Here is a 26,651-nt window from a genome sequence, read left to right on the forward strand (position 1 = left end):
AACCTAACCTTAAGCAAAGTGATTACCACGTGAATGTGGAGTTATTGTTGAGGAAGTCTAGAACAATTTTCAATTGAGTGTCGAAAGGCATCATGGACTCGTTAATTTGCTTCACGGCTCGTTGTAATTACGACTCGTTTCATTTGCGCTTTCCCGCTTTTGTGATTTTTTCCCTCTATTAAAATCAGCCGTTGTGGTTACATTGGTTTACGACACTTAATTGAAAAGGGAAATTGAAATAATTGAAATAATCCCTTTGAATGTGAGATAATTGGCTTGATGGCACAGGGACTGTTTCTTAGTACCCTAAGCTTTATTGACCACTTAATGTACAGGATCTCGCTCAAAGATACCACTTACTTTGACTTTAGGAGAGAAACATGGATTCCAAATAACTTGAAAGACTATCCGTTATACTTAAATGCTTCCGCTTTCAGTTACCGTTCGATACAGGTAGAAAATAATAAAAGCAGGCCGTTGGGACTTAGCAAAGGGTGACCGCCGCCGCTAAATAGAAGTGACTGCTTAATAGAGGGGGAAATTACAGTGATTAAAGGGAAAGAAATTCGGGACTTTCACAACTGACCGCTCAGTACTGGGTGGCCGCTTAATTAATATGGTGCCTCTTAATAAAGGTTTGACTGTATTAACTATAAAATTATTACTCTTTGCTTTGTTGTTCGACCACAAGGTAGTTGTTACTGTTTCTACATGTATATTATCAGAAACAGTCAAGCCTCTAAGTTTTTGTACCTTGGGTACCCTGGCTTTAATATTAAAGACTTTGTGGTTATTACCTCTCAGAGGAAAACAGAGTTTTCTAGCTAAATGGAACCTCTCTTCTTTCTGACAGGTTTCAGTCTCTGAGTTGATGACAAATCTTAAAAGCAAGAATCCTCATTACATCAGATGTATCAAGGTACTTTACTTTATTAAAATTTTCATCGCAAAGGATTTGCAATTAGTAGCCATCAAATATCGCTACTTACTAATTCTATGTCACCAAAGTTTAGCTTCAGATTAAGACTCTTTAAGACTGTCACACTTATTTTATGTGCAAACGGACAGATGAAATAGGGAACGTAAGATAATCGTTGTTTCTACGATTTAAATTACATTTTAAAAAAAATACGCTTACAATACGCGTACAATACGCTCGATCGTTTTCACGTTAAAGAGCTTTCCTTCTTTTCCTTTCCAGCCAAACGACAGAAAAGTTGCAGGGCTGTTCGATGACAAACTAGTCAGACACCAGATACGATATCTTGGGTGAGGCAATTTATTCACCTTACATATCTTGTATAACTTTCAGGGGAATGCATAGAGGATCGAGTAACATGGAAAAGAAGCCTTAAGTAGTAGGCCCAGTCTATGCTTACGACAAACTTAACGGCGATCCGTTTTTGTTGGTGTATCTTACTGGTCTCAGTGTTAAGTTTAAATTTTGCTATTTGCAGTGTGTATAAATGCTGTCCTTGTTTCTTTTCTTTTATTTATTCACGTTTTTGTTGTTGTTGTTGTTTGCATGCACTTACAAACTATCATTTCATTGTTACTTTTTATTTACGGGTAATTTTGAACTTCGTAAGGATATGTAAACCCACTGACTTTGTTTTGCTGTGAGAAGTAATCTTCCTTGTTGAATCTTTTAATCAGGTTGATGGAGAACATTCGCGTTCGAAGAGCAGGATTTGCATTTAGACAAGAATATGACATTGCACTTGAGAGGTAAGAAACACTTTCTTTTCTCTGACATGTTTTTTATATGCAGTTGAATGCAGTTTAACGAGGTTAACAACAAAGAGCATCAGCGTTCTCTAGTAGTCATCGGTTTTTGCATACGCGCATGCCTTGGAATTTCATGCGTTCTTCGTTTGAGGCGTTCTTGCGTGTGCTTTGAGCGTGAACTTGCAGCGTTGTGAGGAGTGCCAGCTCATCGTCCGGGCATTTCAGTCTGTAGATCCTTCGGAAATTTTAGAGCGCTTTTCGTATGAGTTTTTTAAAACCAAAACCAGTGTCATCACTGTGGCCAATCGGTAAAGAAGAAAATTTCAAAAGGAGCCAATGGAAGCCGAAAGTGAGTATTTGTAACCGGCGCCAAGAGCGGGAAAACGTGAGGGACCAAGTCACAAATAGTTAAAGTTTTGCCTCCGATTGGCTGAGAGGGTTTCACGAGTGTTCCAGCCAATCGAAGAGTGTTGTTCAAAAGAAGCCAATAGAAGCACAAAGTGAGTATTTGTACCGGCGCCAAACGCGGAAAAACGTGAGGGACCAAGTCACGAATAGTTTAAGTTTTGCCTCCGATTGGCTGAGAGGGTTTCACGAGTGTTCCAGCCAATTGAAGAGTGTGGTGGAGAAAGCTACTGCCACCTAGGATCAACTTAAACACAACTGAAAATTGCAGCAAAGCTCTTGCTAACTAAACATTTTCTTATTCAGGTACAAGATGCTCTGTAAAAAAACCTGGCCCAACTGGGTGGGCATGCCGAAAGAAGGCCTTAAGGAACTACTTAAGGTACTCTCTATAGAAAAGCTGATCCAGGGTCTTGGTCTTTAAAGAATGGCAAAAGAGCGGACGGGCGAAACACGACGGTTGTTTAGGGAAACGACTTTGGATCCCTTCCCCCCACCCGGCCCCTCCGTTTTTGTACGCTTACTTTTTCACTCGGGCACCGCTTTTTCATTGATCAACTTTTATGAACGCTCAGTCATGTTTTTGCCGGTGCTAGGAAAGAACTATTGTGCATTTTGAAGCGAGAGGGTTGCCCAATTTGCACGGAGATGTGCCATTATCGAAGAACGGTCTGAAAAGTACGTTGATGATAATCTTTTCTTTCAGAGTTTGAATATCAAACCAACAGCGTATGCTTATGGAAGAACAAAGATCTTTTTTAGAAATCCACGAACGGTAAGATATGATAATAGGAGAATGACTCGATATTTAAGATTGTGTCCTTTTTTCCGGTTTTCCTTTTTTTTTTTTTTCGAAATAGTGAATTTGTAGTTGTGAAACCTTATAATGTTCTGCTGAGCTTCGTTTGACTAAAAGTTTGGCTAAAGTAGACTTCTTAGGAAGGCTTCTTGCGTAGTATTAAAGACCATGGTATATTACAAAAAGCGTAATTTACCTCGCCTGTGGGAGAAGAATTTGCGTAATGGTTACAGGCAAAATATTTCTCGAATATTTGTTCAAAGTGTGACTTTGTTTAAGGTGATCACAGCCTTTGCTTTTTGATTTCCGCAGTTATTTGATCTGGAGGAGAGACGTCTTCTAGGAATGCATTTTCTAGCTGTCATCATTCAGAAGGTTTTCAGAGGCTGGAGTCAGAGAACCAAAGTAAGCACTGTTTAAACACAAATGGGGCGGTAAGATTAAAGGCAGATATGTAAACCTGAAGGGCAGTCGATGGTTTGCAAAATTCTAACAACTCTTCCAATCCCCTCAGCGGTTGAGTGAGGCGATGCAATCACAGCAAAAGACCCCTTTAGCTTATATAAATAACTCAACCAAATTCACGTACTCCGATCTAAACACACCTATCGACCATTGAGAACGTGCGTCGTATCCCAGATAATTTATAACGTGTATTTATTTCAGACTCCAGCGAGTGAAACAGTCAAATCGAAAAACCTCGTGTCGTTTGGAATTACGGGAATTTACGTTACGGAGAGAAGCCGTTTGGGAGCCTAAAAAATTGTCTTTCAGTTGTATTAATATGTTATAACGATGTTCTCTCTCAAAGAGAAAAAGGGAGAATAATCCCAAATGCTTCAGTATTTTTCGCGAGTCAAGATCTAGGTTCGACAAATAATTGTTGTTCGGGGAAGGAACGTGTAGCCTTCCCGGAAACATCTATCGAGCTTGCTCGATGAAGTGGCGGAAATGGAGCTGAGTTTAAGGTCTTATCATAGACTGAAGGGACTTCTAGAATTACTCTACAGAAAAGTCCTCCTCTTGTGTCACTTTCTTTTAAAACTGTATTTGAAAGCATTTAAATGGCTTAAGAGTTGCATTGTAGGTTTTGATGATGCAATTATTTCGGCAGAATTTGGATTTATATAACATGGATCAAACTGAATCAATTTCTAAGTGCAAGTCTTAGTTTGCAGACCGAACTTAATCCACAGTAATAATTCTTCTGTCAAAAGTGGCAAATGAAATTGTAAAAGAAGTGACTCATCATTAGTGTTGGAAATAACATTTTCTCAGTAGAAACAGTAACTCTGTAAGACTGCTAAATAGACTGCTTTTAATTTGCAGTTAAAAATTTAGAAACGCGCGCATATTTTCGTGGATTTAACTTCTTTGGTTGCTATAGTAAACTCTGGGATGAGGCGAAACTGAGTTAATTTATTTCAATCAATCCACAGTATCTTAAGATGAGAGAGAGTGAAATTATCATCGCTAAGTATTATCGTGGCTTCAGGGTAAGTAATAGGATCTGAGAGATGTTGCAGAAACAGTTGTATTTTGTTTGGAAAGATGTTAAACATTTGTCACTAGCTTGAAACAACGAAGAATTTTGAGTCATGTGTCACAATTCGAACCTCAGAATTCCGGTCCGATTCTTTACCGAGTGTGCTACGGAGACCTCTTTTTGATGAGCTAAACGAATGATTAGAATCATAAAAATCATAAGCCACTGAATGTAGTTTGAATAAAACACCAAATTCCCAGCTTAAAGAGAAATTTATAATAATCTGTAATGAAAATTAGCCTTTTTTTTAGACCTTGGGAGTTCAAAGGTAAAAATTAACGCCTTCAACGCGTACATTTTCTCAGCTTTTCCGCATTTTTCCCTCGCTAAATTTCAAAGAGTAGTTAGTGTTTCTCAGAGCTTTGCAGAAAACTCAATAATTTTCGAAATATTACTGCAGTTTGATCATTCACTCTCTGTTCACTTCCGCAGGATCATCGGACTTATCTCAGAAAGAGAAGCGCTGCTATTACCGTCGCTCGTTTTGTTCGCGGCTGGAAGGTATGTCTTTCAATTTTGAAAATGATATCTGACGAACAAGTCGGGAAGCCTCTTTCTTCCTCAAGGCGCAAGTATTTCTGAAAAAATTAATGATGATCTATCTGTACAGCAGATCGTAGCAGACAAATAATATTTGAAATGAATCAAATTGAAACTTTGGACTCGAAGAAAAGGTAAAGAGAAGGAAAAAAGCTGAACTCCAAAAAAACATGAGACATTTCACTTTGAATAGTCGCTCTTTGGAACCAAACATCGTTTGTCGTGTTTGAGTGGACGTTATCGTCAGCATAGTTTCATTACAAGATCCTCATCTTATACTACCTTGTAGTTCGATTCTGGGCTGCTACAGGCAAGAATGGCTAAACTCTGTTTCTCTTCTCCTTCGTCTCTCTCCTACTGATATCACGAAAAACCCTTGGCACAGAAACGTGCTTCAGATCATTGCACATACATGTGATCATCATGTCTAAGTTAAAACGCTTGTTACGCTTGTGTGGATTCTCTGTGCGATGTTGGCTATGACAGGCAACAAGTGGCTAATATCGTTTTTACTCTTCTTTCCGTTAATAATGATATTCGCAATAACAGTGTAATAATGTAATAATCGCAATAGAATATGTGTGCCGCGCTGAACTCTGAACCCAACTTTCGAAAATCTTTGTGGAACTCTCATAGTAATACCGTAACAATGTCTTGACTTTAATTTAAAAAGCATTATAAACTAACTCTTGCAAACTATCTCTTGTAAAATAACTCCTATAAACTAAATCTTGTAAAGAAGGTAGCGACAGATTACTAGCTAATATGATTGCTTTGCCTAAGAGAAGATCTTGCCTCTTGGAGGCCGTGGGAATTCTACCTGCAATAGACAATCGAGAAACATGCTTTCTGGACTCCTGTGGCGAATTAGTCTCTCTCTTGTTCATTTGCGCCTTGTCGAGGAAACGCATTGTTGTGTAACATACATATATCAATGCCGCTCTACTAATATGTCACGCTTTCGACATAATCCTTACCACTTTCACAGCGAGCAACTTACAGTTTGGTTTGATTTTGTCATAAATAACACTCGTCTTTTCCAATTGTTTCTGCTCTTCATTTAGCCATCAGCTCTGTAGTGGACAAACTCTTGTCGTTTTCACGCAAAATGGGAGGATACGATTTTTCTGTGAACAACGAAGCATTCAATACCTTTGAGTGCCTCTTTTTCACTATTATTTGATCATTTATTTCTTAATGAGCTTATCAAAATAATCGTGGATAAGATCATGGAAAGTAATGGAATTTTATCAGTTTTATGGATTACCAACTTTGAAAAAGCCCTCCTTAGGCTTTTTAAGTTGATATCTGTGGAAGTTAAGAAAATTTTACCCTTCATTAATCCATTGTGGTTTTGTGCGTTGGCATTTTTTTTATTCTCAATATCTCGTTTTCCCATATTATCCTATTAAGTCGATCCGAACAGCAGTTTATAAGCAGTAACCAGTCGTTTTACGTCTCAGGCGCGGAAGCTCTACAAAGCCATGTTGTACGAGAAGAAATGTATCTGGGCTTCTGGTATAATTCGTACCTACTTCTACGGATGGCAGGTCAGCGTTTATTCTGTAAATCTCAGGAGAGATAAACACCTAACTTATTCTAACATTATCAATACATTAACCAGCATACACCTGAGGAGATTAAACTATTTATAAACTAGAGGGCGCTGTCTTGATGTAACTCCTCATCGAAATTCAGGGTACGCGGCCAAAAGTATGAATTACTAATCATGTCTTGGAATTATCCAAAAGAGTTCACCGGTAAAAACAACAACAACACACACATAAAACAGAAAATCTCCTAACACATATCCGGGACCAGGACTAGCAGTTTGGCTTTAATAAACCTCTTTCATTCACCTTGCGCAGTTTTTTGACAGCTTCACCGACTCACCAAAATCCGTCTCCAAAATTGACACTGTTTATACGTCGGTGTTTTATTGAATGATCCGTTTCTAGTCACACCCAAAATAATCTTCTAACTTCATCCTTTCAATTAATTTTCCCATTTAAAGAAGATACTTGGAGGATCTCCGAAAACAAAGCTTAGAATTCCTAACAAGAGTCCATTTAGCACTGCCAAAATTAACGATAAAAGAACTGCGACACCACGATGCCTCCTTTGTCTCCATTATCAAGTAACATGGATACTTGTAGTTCAAATTTATATTGAATATTGATACTTGAGTATAATTAATAACGTGCGTGTCACATCAAAATAACCTGCTATTCTGTTATTGTAAAATAGATGGTAAATATAAGAAAAAGGTGAGGGAAGAAAAAAAACCAACTATGTTAGTTATGTTAAATTTAGTTCACCCAAATACTTAATGGCACTAATGGACTAATTGACTTAGTGTAAATATAGTTAATGAGAGGAATCTAGCAGCGTTAACCAATGATGTAGATAGGAAAAAGGTGATACTTCATCGGCTAACTTCTGAACATCTAACTTCATTACGACTTTTAAATAATTAATCATTAATTGACTGTCGGAACGAGCGAGCACAACGGACAACATAATGAATTCATTCCATTCAATTTCACCAGGCCCGCAAACTTTACAGATCCATGGTTCTTGAAAAGAAGCGCAACCAGGCTGCGACTATAATCGCAGCCTATTTTACAGGCTGGAAGGTGAATTAAGAGTGGTATCTTTTTTTCCAGGTTAAGTTGTTAAGTAAGGCATGCACCTTTAGTCTGCCAGTGCAGGCGAATTTTTGGCACTCGGGATTGTAAGTGATAGGTCTAGCGCCGGATAGTTTGGGTTTTCAAAGCCGGGAAAGGTTGAAATTTTGTTTGAACTCATTTAGACAATCGCACTTAAGTCACTTATTTTGTCGCACTTCAAATCACTATTGTTTTGTCAATTGGATTGCCTTTCGCATTCATTCCATTCAATTCCACCAGGCCCGCAAACTTTACAGAAGCATGGTCCTTGAAAAGATACGCTTCCAGGCCGCTATTATAATAGCGGCGTACTTTACAGGCTGGAAGGTGAATGAAGAGTGAACTTTTATTTGGACTCTTTCAGACAATCGCATCTTAAGTCACTGTCATTTTGTCGCACTTCCAATCACTATTGTTTTGTCAATTTGATTTCCTTTCGCATTCATTCCATTCAATTTCACTAGGCCCGCAAACTTTACAGATGCATGGTCATTGAAAAGATACGCAAACAGGCGGCGACTATAATCGCAGCCTATTTTACAGGCTGGAAGGTGAATTAAGAGTGAAATATCTTTTCCTGGTTAAGTTGTTATCTAAGACACTATTAGCCTGCAGTGTAGGTAAATTTTTGGCGCAAATTATTGTAGGTGAAGAGCTCGGCAACTGAAACGTTTTTAATGCCAGGAAAGGCTGGGGAGTAAACAAAAGATATAATTTTTTTTCGCAAAAGGGGTGGAGGAAAGATAATAGGAAGTAGGAGGAAAAGGAGGGACTCGCCTACTCCCTTCTCTGTCCGCTTCAACCTTCAATCAAACATTGCGGATCAGTGAACAGTCGCAAGCTTTCAAACTGAGGTGTTCTTCTTTATGATACGCCTGCATTACCGGCCAAGAAACCACGCGCGCTTTGATCGGCTTAAAACTTGTCGTGAATTGAATAACTTTCTACAGGTCGTGCCGTATTCTGCTCGACAACTTTGTGAAATAACTGAATTTTGCGTAAAGAACACGAGCCCCGAAGACATGTATTTTTCCGATAAGACAGCCGGGACAGCAGTCACTTGAAAAAATAAAAGGGTTACGTTGCACCCCGAAAAATTTTTTTTTTTTTTTACCTTTGTCGTTGGTAGAGTGGTTTGCGTGTTGCTGCGTCGTAACGCTTTCTAGCTTTGCTTTGGTGCGACGAAAAACATATCGTTCAGCTCTCTTTGAGATCCAGTTGTTGATATCATTTCATCTTAATGAAGTCTAAATGGTAACTAAAAACTGTTAGTACCGCTAGCTTTAAACCCTCGTGCACCGCTAAAGTATACGTGTTGCATCAGACTTACAAAGATTTCAGAGTAATTTCCTACAGGAAGTCAAAAGTTATCCTAGCTTGAGAAGATGTTATGAAGGCTTGTGATCAGTCTGGAAAATTCGCGACGCCTTTTTAACTAAAAAAATGCAGACTTGGTTATTACATAGTTAAGTAATTTAGTATTATCAAGTGAGATGATAACGTAAATTGGTCACCGTAAAGAGTTTCAGAGCTGACGTTTCGAGCGTTACCCCTTCGTCATTCGCTCTGACGAAGGGGTAACGCTCGAAACGTCAGCTCTGAAACTCTTTACGGTGGCCAATTCACCTTATCAACTCCAGTCGATAATACTAAATTACCTTGTTATACTCTCCCACCGACGCAGCTCCACAGCCTCTTTAGAGACTTACCCCCGCGACCTAGTTACTTATGCGTTCTAGTGCATGTGGACATTAGACTTGCTTTTTTGATTGGCTGTTGTGACAGCTTTGGTTCGACCAGCGATCTGACAAAGATTTTTCTAACCATTCCTTAGATTTCTAAGCAGAATAATAATTAGACTTATAACTAACTTAAAACTAACGTAATTTTGAAAACTGAGATTAAATGTACATTGCCATATTAAAAACAAAAATAAACAAAACATGGAGTGGTCGCATACATCAAGAAATTAAAAAATATATTTTTTTTTTCGTTACGTTGTCTAGGTTCGTCGTGAGTATCATCCCAAGTTCAGAAAGAATGCAGCTCCAAAGATCATGAAATTTCTTCGCCTGTACTTTGTATGTAGTTTCTTAAACAAACTTCAGTCCTCAGTTGTGAATTATGTGTCATCAGTCTCGTTACAACTTGCACGTCACAAACAATATGATTCGTAAACTCTGATTCATTACAGCGTTACAGATATTTGAGCACGCTAAAGAACAACCTACCGTCTTTGTCACCTGTGGATACGTATTGGCCTTCATCTTCACCAATGTTTAGGAAGACAAACAATCTTCTTAAAGGCTTGTACCACTCTTGGAGAGTAAGTTGTCGTCATAAAACATTAGAGAACGAAAACAAACGATCAAACGAAAATACTAAATATTACGCATAGGCTATTGTTTCTATTAATGCCAGACTTTTTTTTCCTTATATTTGTTGCCCAAGAAGGCAGGAAGACTATGAAATAGTTTGTAAACTCGCTCAGATTTGGCTCTTTTCCTCCTCAGTGTAAGAAATTCAGAGACAGATGTCCTCCCGAAAAGAGAGCGATTCTAAAAGAAAAACTCCAAGCCAGCGAGGTGTTCAAAGACAAAAAATCTTTGTATCCTTCCACGTAAGTTTGATAACTTTTTGTTACAATCAATATGTTTCTCGTCTTTCATGACTTTGTTAAATTCCGTCTCTCTTTATTTTTGTGATGTGGATGTTAAGTCCTGTCCCTGTGGATCTTGCAATTTTCCTCCCATTTTATGAACACAGGAGCCAAGTATTCCCAAAACATACCACTCAAACTTTAAGGAAGATAAAAACCGTTTTTTTTTTGTTCGTACTTCTTGTTTTGTAGGGTAGCAGTTCCTTTCCAAAGCGATCGTGTTAACCTTAATGCCAATCCAAAGTGGAAAAAGAACACTGGTAACAACAACCAACGAATCGTGTGGGCGGATTCTGTGTTAAAGATCAATAGAAAAAACGGCAAGGTCTACTAAAATGTTTTTATTGTTGTATTATATTTTCAGTTTGTTGATCAGGAATTAAATGTAAGAGGGGAGAGGATAAAACGGCTGTGCGTTAAATGTGGAACGGGCGCGGAGAAAAGCGAAAGTTTTCATGCGACGATTTGCTTCTCCTTTACAAAGATTTCAGAGTAAATTCCTACTGGGAGAGAAAAGTTATTCTTTCTCAACAGTGATCTCACAGTTGATCGAAAGCGATGTTTGCGACATTCAGACTTGATCTTTTGTTTATATCTATGAGTGATAAGCTAACAGATTTTGCTTAAAAGAGTGAATACCCTTCAAAACAAAGCGTAATCTGAAGGCTCGATTTCACGAAACTAGTTTTAGTCTGGATTTTAAACGTAAGCGTTTCGAGTGGGGAAATCTGTTTTTTTAGTTACTTCCTCTCATAGTTGGAACATTTTCTTAATTTGGAACGAACTCTGCATGAAAATACTTTACAGACATACAAGTAAGCTGTAATTTCCATGTTTTATCGTTCCTCTTCTTCCAGGCAGTACCTCACATTTTGACCATTTCGGATACTGAGATGCTGGTGTTAGACCCTAAGTCTCTCCTCACGAAATACAACATTGATTTGGGAGACATTCAGAGAATCTCCGTCAGTCCGCTGAAAGACGGAGTAATCGTGTTCCACATTCGCACGGTAGATGTCCATCTGTCTGTGTTATTCTTTGGGACCAATCAATATTTGTCGAGGAGGGCGGGGGGGGGGGTTGGGGTATTTTGAGGATCACATTATTTTTAGGGGAACGGAGGGAAATCAGTTGTCGCTAACAGAGCGTAAAGGGCCCACTATAGAAAATTGACTTCCAGTTAGGGGGAATCAAAAGAATACTACAGCGCCTGGGAAGGAGGGGGGGGGGGGTCCAGGTAGATTCTCCGCCCTCCCCCCCCCCCTCCCGGCGATAAATGATAAGCGGACTCTCAGTTTTTTTTTTTTTTCTAACTCGTGGTTTGGGGGAACTTAAAATTTTGTCATAGTTAGAAGATTAAATTTCAGATCGATGTCTTGGTTTTTGTGTCACAATTGCTCATGTTAAATGGGCGAGCACTGATATGTGTTTTGAGCCATCATTTTATTCATTTCAATGATTCTTTTTTTTCGCTGAAATTCATTGATTGACAAATGGCTAATTTGTCGTCTTGTATAGCGATAGTTAAGCCCTCATTATTAATAGCGTCTCGGCGGAAGCGTTTCTTTGCCCGCGGGAAAGTAGGAGGCTTTGAGCAACGCCAGCCAACGGGTGATAATTAGTAGTCCCAGATCCCCGGCCAAGCTCTTCTCGATTCGTCCCAAATCTTCCCGCTGACGAACGTGCGTCCTGTAGTGCAATGAACGAGGGCCTTCAAGTAGGCCAAGCGTTAATTTTTTTCAGCTCATCGTTTTGATTTCGATCTTGTGTTCTTTTCAGGACAAACAAGATAAGAACCATCAGAAAGGTGACTTCATGTTCCACACGGAGCATGTGGTCGAGTTAGTTGCCAAGCTGTTGGTGCAAGCAGAATCCCAACAAGACATGTCTGCCGCCGTTCATGTTTCAGAAAGGTAAAAATGGGAATGGATTCTAATAAGGGGTTGGCCTTGAAAAAAGGTGATCAGGAACCATGGATTCCTGAGACAGTTTGGTCTCATCTAGTCTCTGGATTTCTTGATGAAGGAAGTAGTTATTTGAGGAGACTAATCGGTAGGAAAAAGTATTAATCCATGTGCGAACCTTTAAAACAGACTTATCTTCCCTCATAACGTTAAGTCATGACGCGTGCACTTGCGCTTTGTTGTGTCACATTTCATTATATCAATATGTTTTTTTCCTTTTTAGGATCACTGTGAATTTTTCTGAAACTCCGGTCGAGCTGCTCTTCAAACGCGCAGACAAAGATCTTCCTCAACCGCTATTGTGTAAAAGAAAAGGAGCTGTTATAGATGTCTTAGTTTGATTATTTTCTTAACAAATCGTACAGTATTAGTTTGGTTTTTGCCATATCCACCTTACAGCAAAGCAAAGCGTTCATGGTGTCGAGGTTTTTACATCCTTTAGAAAAAAGTAAATTATTTAAAAATAACATAACGATTACAAGTTATCGTCGTGCATTTGTTTCGAAGGTTTAACTTTATTAATATTTAATTTAATCGGCAGAATATGAAAAATTACAAATCTTTCATGACTGGTTGGGCCTTTTCTCTCATCTCATTCTTTCCCAAAGGGTTTTGGATGTCAGCATTCCCTCGAGCACCGATACATCTTTGGCGGATTCTTCGAACAATAAGCTATTTAACTCATAAATTTTCTGCCGTTGAACTTGATTGTTTCATTCTTTTCGCTCCTGCTGCTTTATCAAGGCAAGATGTAACATAAAGAGTGTTTTTAAAACTTATTTTGCAATAAAATTATTTACTTGTCAGCTTATGTCGTCTTCCTTGTTTTCTTTGTTTGTCCAAAAGCAATAACAACAACAACAACCCAAGTCAAGGAACTTATCGCGACCATTTTTGAGAATTAAGACTCTTCTAATCTAGTAACACACATACCTGATAAGCTACGCTAAATGGATTGTCGTTTTATTTCATATGGATCGCCATTTGCTAAGTCGTAATTACGCCATAGGTTTTTCCACGGATACGTGATGTCGTTGTCTTTTGATTGGTAACCCCAAACGGAAGATGGCTTTATCTTCGTACATCCATTCAACACAGCTGTGCGCCAAAGAAAAAAAAAACAGACATAGACCCACATCTACGAAGCTTAAACAAATCGTTACATTAGAGAGCGTTGAATCGTCAAGCACCACTGTGAATTTGGTTATGTATGGTTAATCTGAGGTAGGTCAGTATAAGATATTACGGACTACATATTGAGTGTGAAATGCGGATTATGAACTGAAATAGTCGTGGGGCACTTGGGTTTTACTTATATGGGAGAGTGTCATCCAGGCTAAAAAAAGACCTTGACAATGTTTAAGAAGGTAGCCTTTCCGATTTGTCTGCTCTTAAACAGACAAAACAAGTATTGTTTAGACTTTGGCATATCGACTCCTGTCAGCCATGTCTGGAATATATGCAGGAGGAATATATTCAAATTAGATTTGGAATGTGACACGCGTGCATCATATCCTGTTTAAGGCTTTCTGTCTACAATGGTAGGCTAAAAATTTAAATTGTACACCCAATTTAACCTCTTCACCCACCAGAACCTTTTTGTAATTCTCCTTACTGTCTGACATACAGTTCTCATATGCTGTCATTCAGAGAATTTAGTTTTGGATCATCTAATAATCCCCTAATTGATGTTTTTATTCTCGTCTCTTATATGCTTGATATTGTAAGGAGAACTTCTGTGTCGGTCACTCATGGGAGTTCAAGGGACTGCCTCTCAGTTTGGAGTTCTTGGCGGACCATGCCTGTTTAGTAGAATTGTCCACCACCCTATCACCTCACAGGACGTTTCCGACATAAATGACAGGTTCAGATCGTGTTTATATTCAATCATTAAGTTTACTTGTTCTTTGACCACTACAGAAAAGCGCAAAAATAGCACCCTGTTGGCTTTTGCATCCCTTTTGCTCTTGTATCGTGACCATTGACCGGGAGATCTCCCAGGAGACTAGTAACAACGCGCAACAGAGTTGCTACTGTGCACGTATCTGCGAGGATTACGATTCGCGGTCGAAGGAATGTCTTGATTTTTCGTCGAAAGGCGAGAAGATGTGGACAAGAACCATCGGAAAAAATGGCTAAGGAGTCAAATCTTGTGTTTGTATGGCTTTTACTGTTGTGCTTCTTTGTGAGATCAAGACTAGAGCAGAATGAATCAGGTTAGTTTATTTCATCCGTTGTTACATTTGGTTAATTATCGTTACGTTCGGCTCCAAATTGAATTTTTCAGGCCTTTCTGTGACCGCTGGGGACTCCTGGTACTAGGTGCAGTGACTTTGAAATCACTATTTTAACCTCGATTCACAAATATTCAGCCAGGCCTTAAAAACGTCCATTAACAAAAATTAAGGCGCGCGTCAATTTCTGGACACTTAAAGTAACACAGAATCTGGCATATTCTTTGCGGTAGATACAGGCAGATACGTATTCTTCGCAAATTAAAGCTTAGATTTGATGCAGCTGAAATTAGTTCTTTTCATTGTCTAATTGTGTTGCCTCTGGGGTCATAGATCACAAAGAAAACTCTTCGATCCGAGTAAAAACAGTAGACAATAAACTATAATTGCGTGGAACGTGTAATAAATGTTTATAGGTAGCGATCGTTAATACGGTCGAGCACTTGCACTCGCAGCGCACAATTGGTATTTAATTACTGTCGTTTTGGGGTTTTGCGCACTTAATTGTTCGTTTTTCCTTTACGGAGTCTTAAGATTTCGTTTCGTCGCAATAGTTCAATAACAAAACTTCATAGCTAGTACGTACATTTGAAATACGATATTTACGCTGGGTTTATTACATCAGAGGACGTGTTACTTAAAATTTTCTTAGAAAGAGAATTAACACAGAGACTGTGTTTTGTGGTTGATCAAGACTTAGGAAGTACTCGAGAAATCATTAAATCATTAGTTTCATGCTCAGGTTGTTTTAGTTTTTGAGTAAATATAGAATTTTATGATAATTTGGAATTATGATTATGTGCGTAACAAGTGAAAACCCGATCCGTCGAAACATAAACCTTGATTTCAAGGTCATGATAATATTACTCTCGATCGGATATGAAAAAAATTAGAGATCTGCTGAAACTATCACTCAGTTTTCAAAATTTCATCATTGAACAAGGTGAAAAAGATGGCTGGGACGCAAGTAATTCTCTCTAGTTGTGCACAAACATATATCGACTTTCAATTCCATTATCGGGGAGCTTGAAAAATAATCTTTTCCCCATGATATGTTACGTAAGTGCATAGTTTCAGATTTCCTTTCAGTTTTCAAAGTGCCAAGAAAGCGAGCTTATCATTCATAAAAAGGGAGAGAATGTTTTGTCGTGGCAGTGCATTGCGATAAATAATTTGCCCTATGTTTCTAAAACAAGCAGTGCACCTGTTTTTAGAATCGATTCTCCGTCCCTTCGTGGTGCACATTTTTGTGTATAACATATGGAATAACGCCTTTTTCACCCAGGTGATACACTGTAAGTGTGGATTTTTCTCTCTGATCTTAAGAAATGGACTGGGAATTTCTCCTTTGACAAACTGACTGTCAGAGAGTGTGCACCTTTTGGTGTAGAAAGGTCTCCTCAAGATATAAAATAGGCAGTTCACATGTTGAGCCATGATTCTTAAGTTCTGAGGAATATCCAGTTATCAAAAATCTGCTTTATGTATCATAAGTAAAAAAACAAATTCCAACTTTCTTATCTTGTCCTAGACATGGGATGAGGGGAACATCAGACTTCCGGATTATAATTATGTTCTGATACAATACAATACAATACAATACAATACAATATTTATTTGCCATATACGACATTTACACATGGAAAAAAAAAATGAAGAAAATTGATGACAGAAAATAAATGGCGAGAAAACCTGAAAGAAACCACGAGGCTTATAACAAGTCAGGTTTTCTCACTTAAAATAACTAATCTTATATTAGAATTACAATATGGACTTATGGTAATTAACTTTGACCGCGCACACGTACACACACACACACACACACACACATATTAAGTAAGTTAGTTAAGAATTACTGCCTTACAGAAGCTAATACTTAGAGAGAAGAAATTCCTTAAGCTTTCTTTTAAAAGAAGCGGAGGAGGGAGAACTAGTTATGTCAGAATTTAACGAATTATAAAAGTTTGGACCTTGAAAGTAAATTGAAAACTTCCTGGTGTTCGTTCTGCACAGTGGCAAACGGAAGGACTGAGCATTCCTAGTATTATAATTGTGGATTTGACTATTCAGTAAAAAAAAGTTATTGAATTTGGAGGGGAGTGTAGAGTTCTCGAATGAAAACATAAAAGTACCTAATTGAAACGAATGGATATCATGAAATTTTAAGAGTTTAAGTTCCTTTAAAATAGGGCCAGTATGGGCAATGTATGTAGAATTGCTTACTATTCTTAACGCACGTTTCTGTAAGGTTACAATTCTTTGAAGGTTTGACTTATAGGTACCAGCCCAAGCTAAATTGCAATAATACAAATATGGAAGGATCATAGAATTGTATAAAGTACGAAGGGAGTGAGTTGGATAATTTATTTGCTGTTAAGGATATATGCGATTTTTTACTCTATTACAGTTGGTAGAGGGTAGCTGTTCTTGACAATTATTTAATTTACAGGTGGCAAGGGGTAAGAGTCACAAATAGTTGCAATTTACAGGAGCTTTACTCAATTAACTCTGTAGACCTTTCATCAGTATACAAATTTTCCACACTTTTCTCTGTTTGTTGTGCATTTCCTATAGAACTGAAAAGGAGGAATTGGTTAATAATCAAGATTTTTCTCAGTAGACTATTAATTTTTTTTATTCTCATGACTTTATTGTTTAATTGTGTTTTGAATAACACTGTTAATTTTTTCTTTACATAAAAAGTTCAATATGAGAAAGCAAGAAAGCAAAAAAGCAAAAATTGTCTATTGAAAAATGGAAGAAGTCTTTCTGGAAGAGACAAGGGGTTCCTGGTTGGCTTGACCCCCAATTTTTTTTTCTATTTTTACTCACTTGTCACGCTTTTCAGTTCTTCCGGTTTGTGACTTAAATACCTGTGTCAAATTGATGCAGCTATTGACAAGAAGCAGTGCTTGTATAGCGTCAATAATTTGCTTCAGTTGGAGTGCCATACAGCACAAGTTTGATTTGAAATCATGATTAGACTAAAATTATACAACACAACGTTCAATGACATGTACCACTTTATTATATCCATCGTGAGATTGAAAATCCTAGTGAACTATGCATCATAAGAAAGCCTTTCTTCTGATCATAGACGGTTTGTTAATTGCAGATTACAATAAAAATGTAATTTAAGCAACTTTTCTTTTAAAGAAGTGTCAGGAGCTGGTAAGGTGTGAAATGACCGAAGGTTCTTCTATTGAATTTATTGGGTATTGGATGCTACAGCAGGAGCAAAATGGTCGAAATCTGGATGCCAGCTTGGAGCTCTTCTAGTACTAGTCACTTTCACAAAGGATTCTTTTTCTTTTTTGACAGAATGATACTCTTTCTTTCCTTCTTTACCAAGGATTATCTTCCGGTTTTGGATTTTCCATGAGCAAAGATCTTTCCATAAGCAAAGAGCTTCCGTTTGTGAGTTTTTTAAAGTGCGCAATGTAAACAAAATATAGAAATGACACCAAAAACGAGCCCTATCATGAGGAGTTGCCACAAAAAATTTCTCTAGGGGATTTGCCCAGGTCCAAGATAGTGACACCATCCTGATTTATTAACTTTTAGTTAAAAGTATATTTTTCTAAATAACTTGGGTGCTTTTAAAGATTTCTATTAAAGATTTCTATTTAAAACTTCTCACATTTTTTTTTTCTTTTTTTTCTTTTCAAGTGCCATGGTACATTGGCTGTTACAATAACAGGGATGTCACTAATGGATCCCACACATCTGCTCAAAGGGATCCTATGACACCAGTGAACTGTGTCAGTCAGTGTGTTAAGCGGTAAGTGTTATTTGGTGAGTTGAAAAGATAAAGTTTGGGGAAAACAAAATTAGTTGTTTAGGTTAGGTTCATTCCACCTTAAAGTCGCTTTTTTAATTTTCTTTTTTATGACGACACTGTAATTGCAGTTAACTTGGTGAAGATTGATGAAACTGGTATCTGTAGGTTGGTTTTGATGTAATACCAAATTCTCCTTGTTAAATTTTCCTTGGAAATACACGAACATTCAGAAAGAGAATTCAGCAGTTCGTTTATCAGAATTCAGTTAGAAATTTTTCCCCAACAATATAGCCTTCACTTCATCCCTTGTTTTAAAAGCATATGGCTAATAACCCTTAGTGTCACCCTTCACAATAAATCAGTTTAAACCCTTTAAATACCGACACACACTGTTCTCCACAAATAGGGGAGAAGCTGGTTTCCTTTCAATTCTTGTTTCTGAAGGGCTGGCTTTAAAGCGGTGTCACATCTGTCTTGATCTCAAATAAATTTTATTTCCTGCAAGTACTATTTTTATTGGCTGCACAACACCCAAAAACTATATGGAAAACACTGAACGCAGGGTGATATGTGGAGTTCATTCAAAAGTCATGTACAGTTGAGAGACAGTATAGATGCAAAGAACTTCAATGATTGAGAGTTTGGCTAAGAATTTGGAAAGATGATATGAAGTCATTGGTATGATCAGGAGACATTAATGGGTTAGTCTTAGAGTGTGATAGCTGTTCCTGGATCAGAAGGTGAGGCTTTATGCCAGTGGGCCAAATGTAATTGAATTTGTTTTGTTCCCTGGCAGCTACCGTTATGCTGCAGTAAGAAATGGAAGTATCTGTATTTGCCTTATGGAAATAGACAAGAATGCCACCACCAATGATATTCACTGCAACACGAGGTATTAAATGTCTGCTTAAAATTATTTATTATAATAAATTATTGTTTAAAATTAATTTATAAGCAATGTCTTTTAATCCTTTACACTGTAAAATCAGTATGCATATTCTCCACATTGTTCTCGAAGCATTTCTTAAGATGCAGACATGGAGAATTTGTCTAGCAATCAAGAGCTTCTTTACTGGGTGATCAGCTCCTTTATTCTCCTGACCCTAATTTTTTATTCTGGGGTGATATGGTAAAGAGAAATTAGATGCCAGCAACTCTTAGGGATTAAACGGTTAATAGTACTGGTACCAGGACATGTAGTTTGATTTTCAGGGGGTATTGCCTACTAGCCCTAACTAAAATTATCTGATTTGGGGGAAGAATTTGGTAGGGGATCCAATGAGAGGGGTAGAGGGGGGGGGGGGAGGCCAGTATTAGAGACAAGAAGTTCATAATTCCCCTTCTCTATCAAGCTTTCTTTTCTGTGGGAGATGTGAAAGCCAAACCAAGCTGTTCAGGTTTGATACCTGAATGACTACATGATGGTCAACATGTCATGTTCTTGGGATAGATACTTATGTTCTCTCTCTCTCAGGCCAGGGTTTGCATACAATTATGTGAGGACGATACATGTAGGAAACTATAGCTCTGAAGCAAAAAAACAGCATTTTTTTTCTATAGAGTGCATCTATTTGTTTGCTTACAGTTGTCATGGAGACAAAAGTATCAAGTGTGGAGGAACAAATGCAAGTAATATCTACTCAACATCCGTCCCACTTCTTGAATCATTACATAATATTCTTCCAAACCAAGCTGCAAATGGCACCTTAGTCACTGTTACATCAATACTCTCTATCAAAAGATTGGCAGATGAAGTCAGTGGTTTGAACAGAATAAAACAAGGAAATCAAACAGCTGACAGCATTTTTATAACATGGTCTCTTCAAGGAAAGGTTTACAATGATGCAAGAGTTCATTTAACTGGATATTCAATGAATATCTCAAAAGATATAATATTTCAACAGTATGGCAGTCAGGAGGTTTGTGTTTTTGCACGTAACTTGTTCTCATTCCAACGGAAATGCAGTCGTGTTGGGGTTTTGGTTCCAATAACTGGCTTACAACTTGTCACTGTCTTTCAAGGAGGTAGCAAAGTGCCCATCAGATTTCCATCAATAAGAAGCTGTAAATTGGTTTATTTCAAATTTATGATTGTTCAGGGGTCCTTCCCTGAATTTAGATTTGACTTTGGGGATAGAACTGTTCCATATACTGCAACAGATTCTTCAACAGATCACAATTCACAGGATTACTCTTGTATGACTGCTTCCCACATCTTTAGAAGTTCAGGCAATTTTACAATCAATGTCACAGTGTCAAACGCTATTAGTTGGAAGTGTCAGACCTTTAATGTTGTTGTGGAACCTTTTAAGGCAAGCATTGAACTTGATAAGAATAGCAAGGATTGTTTGCGTGTTGAAGCAAACATGTCATCAATATTAAAAGCCAGAATCTTGGATTTAGAGGGATGTAGTGTTATCTATAAATGGAATTTTAATGATTCTTCCCCAAATATCACAACCTCAGGTAAGCAAGTTAATATTGTTGTAAGCTAGGTTTAACTTACATATTTATTTTGAAATTTGAGTGCCATTGTAAAAGTAGTAAAGCCTTTATACAGGCCCAAGTGGCCCATGGGGCCGGTGCTTAACTCCGGTTTTCTTAGCATGAAGCAGCTAGGAGTATTGCTACTCCCCCCTGGATGGGATGCTAGTCCATCGCAGGGTTATTCCCAGCATATTTTCTGGAACCCATTTGTACACCTGGGTGAAGAGAAGCACTGTGAGAGTAAAGTCTCTTGCCTAAGAACACAACACAGTAACCCCGGCCAGGGCTCAAACCCAGACCACCCGATCTGGAGTTGAGCACACTAACCATGAGGCCACTGCGTCTCCGTGTGCTATTGTGGTTAGTTGATAAGCTCATCTTGTAGAGCTCCTGACCAATGTATGGGAGGTTGAGGGTTCAAGCGTTAGACCCAACCAATACTCAGGGTTTTAAAATAAGAGAAGAGAATGTACTGCATTTGCTAAGACATCCACAAATGAATAGAAGGTCCATGTCTGCTGCATCTTCTCTGTACTGGTTAGCAAGGGACATTTAAGAACCCATGCACTTCTTGCAAAGAGTTTGGAATGCAGCTCTCAGTGTTGTGGTCTGGCCATGTAATAATTTATACAGGCCTGTCCAGTTGAAGTAGGTTTCAAGCTGAACAGGGCCAGCCTTTCTAAATATCACACATAAATGAATAAATAAATGAATAAATTTTGGTTTATTCCAAACCCTGAGAGAACCCTGACAACATGTTAGGGGTAGCAGATGATGGACTAGCATCTCATCCAGGGTGGGTCGGAACACCCTTAATCTCATGCTGTGTGGGCCACTTAATTGGCTCAAAATGCTGACTTTGTTTTTACTAATTTTATTAATAAAACAATTTTTTATCAAGGAAAATTAAACTTATGCCCCATTCACACCAAAGCTTAAACATGTTTAAAAGTTGTTTTGTTAAACACAGTTTAATTTTTTTTTTCTTCATAGAAACTATTTAGCCGAATATTTTTGACTTGAATGTAGCACATTGGAAATGCAAGTTAGCAAGTACTTGAATCCAATGGAAAATCAAGTTTTTCAGTTCTCTGTTTATAATTTTCATTCAATGAAAACCAGTTTAACAAAACATGTTTTGCTGGTGTGAATGGGGTATAAGATTGGTTTGAGTAGGGTTTTAGTCAAGAAATATCACTGATATTTCAAGCGAGGCAGCTCAAAGATGACACATCCAAGAAGGGGGAGAGGGGCTCCTGAGATTCTTGTTTGACACAAGAGCCAGCAAAAGAAATGTAAGGGGCAATTCATGTGGCCAACAGCTGTTGCTAGGTGACAACCCTGGTTTCATGCCATGGAAATCAGACTGATCTCACATAGTGTGAGCCTCTCGACTTAAGTACTAAGTGCCAAATTTATATAATTTTTATTATAAAAGGTTTTTTATTATGAAAAATTATACTCAGACTGGTTTGAGGTTAAGGTGTGTGTTTTCTTCCTGTCCAGTTCCACAGGTGTCTCACTCATTCTCCCTTGCACATCAGCGGTATAATGTGACAATTGCTGCATTCTATGATCGTGGTGTAAGTCAAATAGTGGAGCAGGTGTGCCCTATTAAAAGACTGCAAGGTGAGTACATTATATTATCTGTATAAACATACAGTACCACTCAAAAGTTAATTGACAGTCTTGACTCGAAACACAATAAGACTTGCCAATAGATATTTTTTGCATACCCTCCCTATTCCTGCATTAAGAAGATGATGCATGTATGTAAGGTTGCAGGAGACTTCTGACATATTATTTCTAGGGGGTCAGTAAGATCAGACAAATGCTGTCCTGAGGTTTAGGGTTTGGTTCAATTTCAGTTCATTTCACAGTTCAATTAACCCTTTACACCCTAACATCAGTATGCATATTCTCCATACCGTTCTCTATACACTTCTAAAGAGGCTGAAAAGGAGAATTTGTTTCACAATCAAGAGCTGCATTTGTTGTTGATCATCTCCTCCATTCTCATGACTTTCATGTTTGATTCAGAGGTGATATTGTAAGGAGAAATTAGATGTTAGTCACTCCTAGGGGCTAAAGGGCAAGGATTTTCAAATCAACAAGCAGCCTCAATCATCTCTGACTGACAAACAGCAAAGCTGATTAGACATAAAAAGGTTGTCACCATAAAATACAAGATAACAGCATAGAAAAAGTAGACAAGTAAATTGGGAAAAGATGACCTGAACTAACTATGAGGATTCATGCTAGGCTAGAAATTTAGGATTTGCTCAAAAACACTAAAAACATCAATGCACAGAGAGTCTAAGAGGCATGCTGACACAAAACCAAAGCAGCAGACATGGAACAGGCTGATGTTAAAGAAGCTTTGAACAACAAACATGTACAAAGAAAAGTCTTTATAAATGGCACCACTCTCATTCTTTGAGTGATTATTCTAGGCGTGATATTAAAACCAGAGAAGCCACATGTAATATTGGGGACAGGTGAGGAAACAACATTCACTGCAGAGGTATTACCTGCAATAGGACCAAAGGGAAATGTCAAGATCAGGTTTCACAGGAATGACAGGGTCCATGCACCATTAGGCAATCCTATGCTTGCCATATTTTGGAAACCAGGAAGGTGAGGTGGACCACTTTGTTTGGCTTACTTGTTAAGAATGCAGCGCACTTCCCTTGGTGGTGGTGCAAGACGCTGATGATGGACTCTGGAATCAGAATCAAGATGTCTGGGCTGTAGCTATGACCAGACATTGTTATGTAGTCTTGGGCAAGCAGTGCACTCTGGCACTGCTTTCCCCCACCCCCCCTATGGGAAACATACAGAATTCTTGGGGAAGGAGGGGAGTAACCTTCAATGACTTGGCATGAAATCTATGAGGACAAGAAATTTTCCTAGTCAGTCTACAGTGCCATGGAAACCAGGGATCATTTGGTGTGATTGTCAACATGAGAGTATTTTGGACAGTTATGTTGAATTAATTCTACCAAATTTTGTCTTAAAGGTTTATTGTGAAAGCTGAGGCAGAAAATGAAGTCAGCTCTGTTTGGTCTAATGAACTTTTGGTCTTTGTGTATGAAGAAATATCTGGGGTAAGAATTTAAGAAGGATAAATTCAGATAGTGGGAAGAATCTTCGGTTTTGCCTGAAATGAAGGCACTGAGTGTACCTTTCAATCATGGTTTCTTTCAACAGCTTTCCATCCATCATGACTCAACAGTGCTGTTAGGAAGGCCTTCCCGTTTGACCGCAAGTGTGAAGAAGGGGACTAATGTTACCTTCTGTTGGGACTTTGAAGATGGATCAGTGATAAATACCACATCAACAAGTATTACTCACAACTACACAAGGTAAGAATCTAACGAGGAATTTTTGTATATGCTTCTATGACCAAGAATGAGCTTGATATGAAATGCTTAAATGGCAGGTTCAGAGAGAAACAACAATCTAAGGTTTTCCCAAGGCAATGGCTTGAACTGCTTTGATTTTGTTTTACTTTGCTCTGTGATTGTTTAAGAAAACTTGGGCCACTTTCTCAACTAATTGAATTCAACCCTTAAACCAATTGTGACTTAGTGACTTATGTGTTGCACCTCTGTGGTAGTTTGCTTGTTTTGTTTGTCTTTATTGGCTCCTTGTGATGTTTTTGTTTGTCTCATTTGCCTTTGTGATTACATCTACTTTGGTTTAGGTTTCACAACACTTCATTGAAAACTTTGTCTTTGTCATTTTTTCCTGTTGTGCATAGGGAAGGGGAGTACAGAATCAACCTTGTTGCTTCTAATCCGCTAAATAATCCAAAGGAAACATCAATCATAGTCTATGTGACCAAATTACCAGCTTGTTACCCACCAGCTGTCACTTTGCTTGGACTTAATAGTGGAAAGGTGGGTTATAACAGAGATTTTAGACAAAACTTGTTAATGAAGCAAGTGTGGGGGTGGGGAAGGGGGAGTTCATGTATAGCCTGTGGCTAATATAGTGGGGTTTTGTATTAATGCAAAGTTGTATTGGAAACAGGAGACATAGTCACTGCCTGATTATGCCATAGTATTTCAAAGTAACATGTAGAAATTTATTTCCTGAATGACAATGCAAAATTGGTTCTCTTATTCCATGTGGTTGAAAAAAAAAACTAGCCAGGGAAACTTGGGCAAACTTGTATCCAAATTGACTCACTCATTTGATTTGCGCATTTGACTTGCCCAATATCACACATGGGTTTATCACATCATAAAAACCTGTGAAAATGTGTTGTCTGACTTAATTGTTATTAATATTTGAAACTCTGATTACAGCCAATGATGTATTTTACAGGTGTTTCGATCAAAGGAGCTTCGTTTAGAGGCTGATGTTGGTGTAAACTGCAGTAAGGCCGATCAACTTATTTACATGTGGAAGGTATTTATTGGAAGGTTTTTAATACGTTAATACGTCATTCTGATGATGATGGTGATATTGATGATGTTAACTGTAACAACAATGATTATGGCAACTGTAACAATAATGATAGTAATAACAAAATGATGACAATAATGATAGTGATGACAAAAACATTAACGTAGGAGTGGGATTTTCATCTCTTTAAAGTCATATCTTTTTTCTAATCTTTTTTAATTCACCTCGTCAGGTAACTGCTGCATCTGGTGCCCAAGAAGGAGGTACAGTTGAGCCAGAGGGAGTGAGTTTCACAAGGGGAGCACTTATCCTTCCTCCTCATCTGCTGGATTATGGAGAATATTATTTCCATCTTGAGGTATGGAACTTGGAATCTGTCTATGGATCTTTTCACTTTCACTCTTTTTAAGATCAGTTCAAGAGATGCGTGCAATTTTATCAAGGAAATGTAGTCAACAAGTAGATACGATGTGTTGCTCTTTGTCTGTTGAGTAGTGGATCAAAGATGTTACTGAAATGTGAATGTGGTTTTTCAGCTAACATTTATATATGTCCCTGGTATGCATAGGTAAGGGGAAAGAATACAGGATTAGCCTCATTGACCAAAGTGAGGGTGACAGTTGTGAAGAGTCATCTGGTGGCTGTGATAAAAGGGGGCACTTATGCAGTTGTTGCCTGTACACATGAAAAAATTGTAATGGATGCATCACCCTCTTATGATCCTGATTTTCCAGATGAGAGTCACCTACTAAGGTATGAAAACTGGCATTAAGTGCAGGCTTTTCCTCTTAGTTTCCTTTTCACATGTTTTCAGGATGTGACACTGAGGTGACTTCCCAAAAAAAAAATATGTATTATCTTTCAAAGTATTTCCAAAGAAACAATCAATAACTAATAAATGACTTGCCATGAGAACAGTGAAATATATATTGCCACATGCAAATTTATTAACCCTTTTAAGGGTTAATGCATTAAACTTCCATGAGTGACCGAGAGAGAATTTCTCCTTACAATATCAATACAATATCAACCAGATAAGTTATGAGAATAAATAAAAATATCAATTTGGGGATAATAAGCTGATCCAATACTAAATTCTCTGAACTAACATTATAAGCATTTTATTGTTGACAGTAAGGAGAATTTCAAATTTGATCTGGGAGTTAAAGGGTTAACTGCAAAAGATGTATTTTGATGTCATCATTTGTTCAAGTCCTGCAGTGTTGTATTTGTAGAGTTCTATAGGCCCATATTCCTTTATCACAGTTTCCTTTCAGCCCTAACAGTGCATTAAATAGTGGAGTAAAATTATATCCACATTGTGTTTGGGTTGGAAAGAGCTATGAAGTATCATGAGAGAAGATCCTAATTATTCTGTAACAGTCACCATGCATATACATTTGTTTCTTCATGTTGTAACTTGCTG

At 38.0% G+C, this 26,651-nt stretch overlaps 2 protein-coding genes across 8 annotated transcripts in view; both read left to right on the forward strand.

The window, feature by feature from the left end:
* LOC113672318 (unconventional myosin-Ia) overlaps nt 1-13,121 on the forward strand; it is a 29,933-nt gene extending 16,812 nt beyond the window's left edge. Inside the window, exons 22-40 of one of the 7 annotated variants that reach the window (XM_089183235.1) lie at nt 854-919; nt 1,202-1,269; nt 1,657-1,728; nt 2,440-2,515; nt 2,840-2,908; nt 3,245-3,337; nt 4,372-4,428; nt 4,911-4,979; nt 6,482-6,568; nt 7,568-7,654; nt 7,928-8,014; nt 8,152-8,238; nt 9,694-9,768; nt 9,882-10,013; nt 10,201-10,307; nt 10,539-10,671; nt 11,204-11,356; nt 12,126-12,259; nt 12,534-13,121. In XM_089183235.1, the coding sequence (XP_089039361.1) occupies nt 854-919; nt 1,202-1,269; nt 1,657-1,728; nt 2,440-2,515; nt 2,840-2,908; nt 3,245-3,337; nt 4,372-4,428; nt 4,911-4,979; nt 6,482-6,568; nt 7,568-7,654; nt 7,928-8,014; nt 8,152-8,238; nt 9,694-9,768; nt 9,882-10,013; nt 10,201-10,307; nt 10,539-10,671; nt 11,204-11,356; nt 12,126-12,259; nt 12,534-12,651 (1,770 nt within the window). In that variant the 3' untranslated portion in view covers nt 12,652-13,121. The remainder of the gene's footprint in view (nt 1-853; nt 920-1,201; nt 1,270-1,656; nt 1,729-2,439; nt 2,516-2,839; nt 2,909-3,244; nt 3,338-4,371; nt 4,429-4,910; nt 4,980-6,481; nt 6,569-7,567; nt 7,655-7,927; nt 8,015-8,151; nt 8,239-9,693; nt 9,769-9,881; nt 10,014-10,200; nt 10,308-10,538; nt 10,672-11,203; nt 11,357-12,125; nt 12,260-12,533) is intronic. The other 6 variants (XM_089183237.1, XM_089183236.1, XM_089183238.1 and 3 more) reach the window with 6 other exon arrangements.
* Nucleotides 13,122-14,303: 1,182 nt separating this feature from the next.
* LOC113672321 (polycystin-1-related protein) overlaps nt 14,304-26,651 on the forward strand; it is a 55,421-nt gene continuing 43,073 nt past the window's right edge. Inside the window, exons 1-12 of the mRNA XM_027188596.2 lie at nt 14,304-14,526; nt 18,214-18,325; nt 19,122-19,217; nt 19,911-20,791; nt 22,319-22,441; nt 23,266-23,449; nt 23,832-23,919; nt 24,023-24,177; nt 24,576-24,714; nt 25,145-25,228; nt 25,458-25,583; nt 25,794-25,978. Coding sequence (XP_027044397.2) covers nt 14,442-14,526; nt 18,214-18,325; nt 19,122-19,217; nt 19,911-20,791; nt 22,319-22,441; nt 23,266-23,449; nt 23,832-23,919; nt 24,023-24,177; nt 24,576-24,714; nt 25,145-25,228; nt 25,458-25,583; nt 25,794-25,978 — 2,258 coding nt within the window. The 5' untranslated portion in view covers nt 14,304-14,441. The remainder of the gene's footprint in view (nt 14,527-18,213; nt 18,326-19,121; nt 19,218-19,910; nt 20,792-22,318; nt 22,442-23,265; nt 23,450-23,831; nt 23,920-24,022; nt 24,178-24,575; nt 24,715-25,144; nt 25,229-25,457; nt 25,584-25,793; nt 25,979-26,651) is intronic.

The sequence above is a fragment of the Pocillopora damicornis genome, chromosome 9, assembly GCF_964200805.1.
Source record: "Pocillopora damicornis chromosome 9, jaPocDami1.2, whole genome shotgun sequence".
Lineage (NCBI taxonomy): Eukaryota > Metazoa > Cnidaria > Anthozoa > Scleractinia > Pocilloporidae > Pocillopora > Pocillopora damicornis.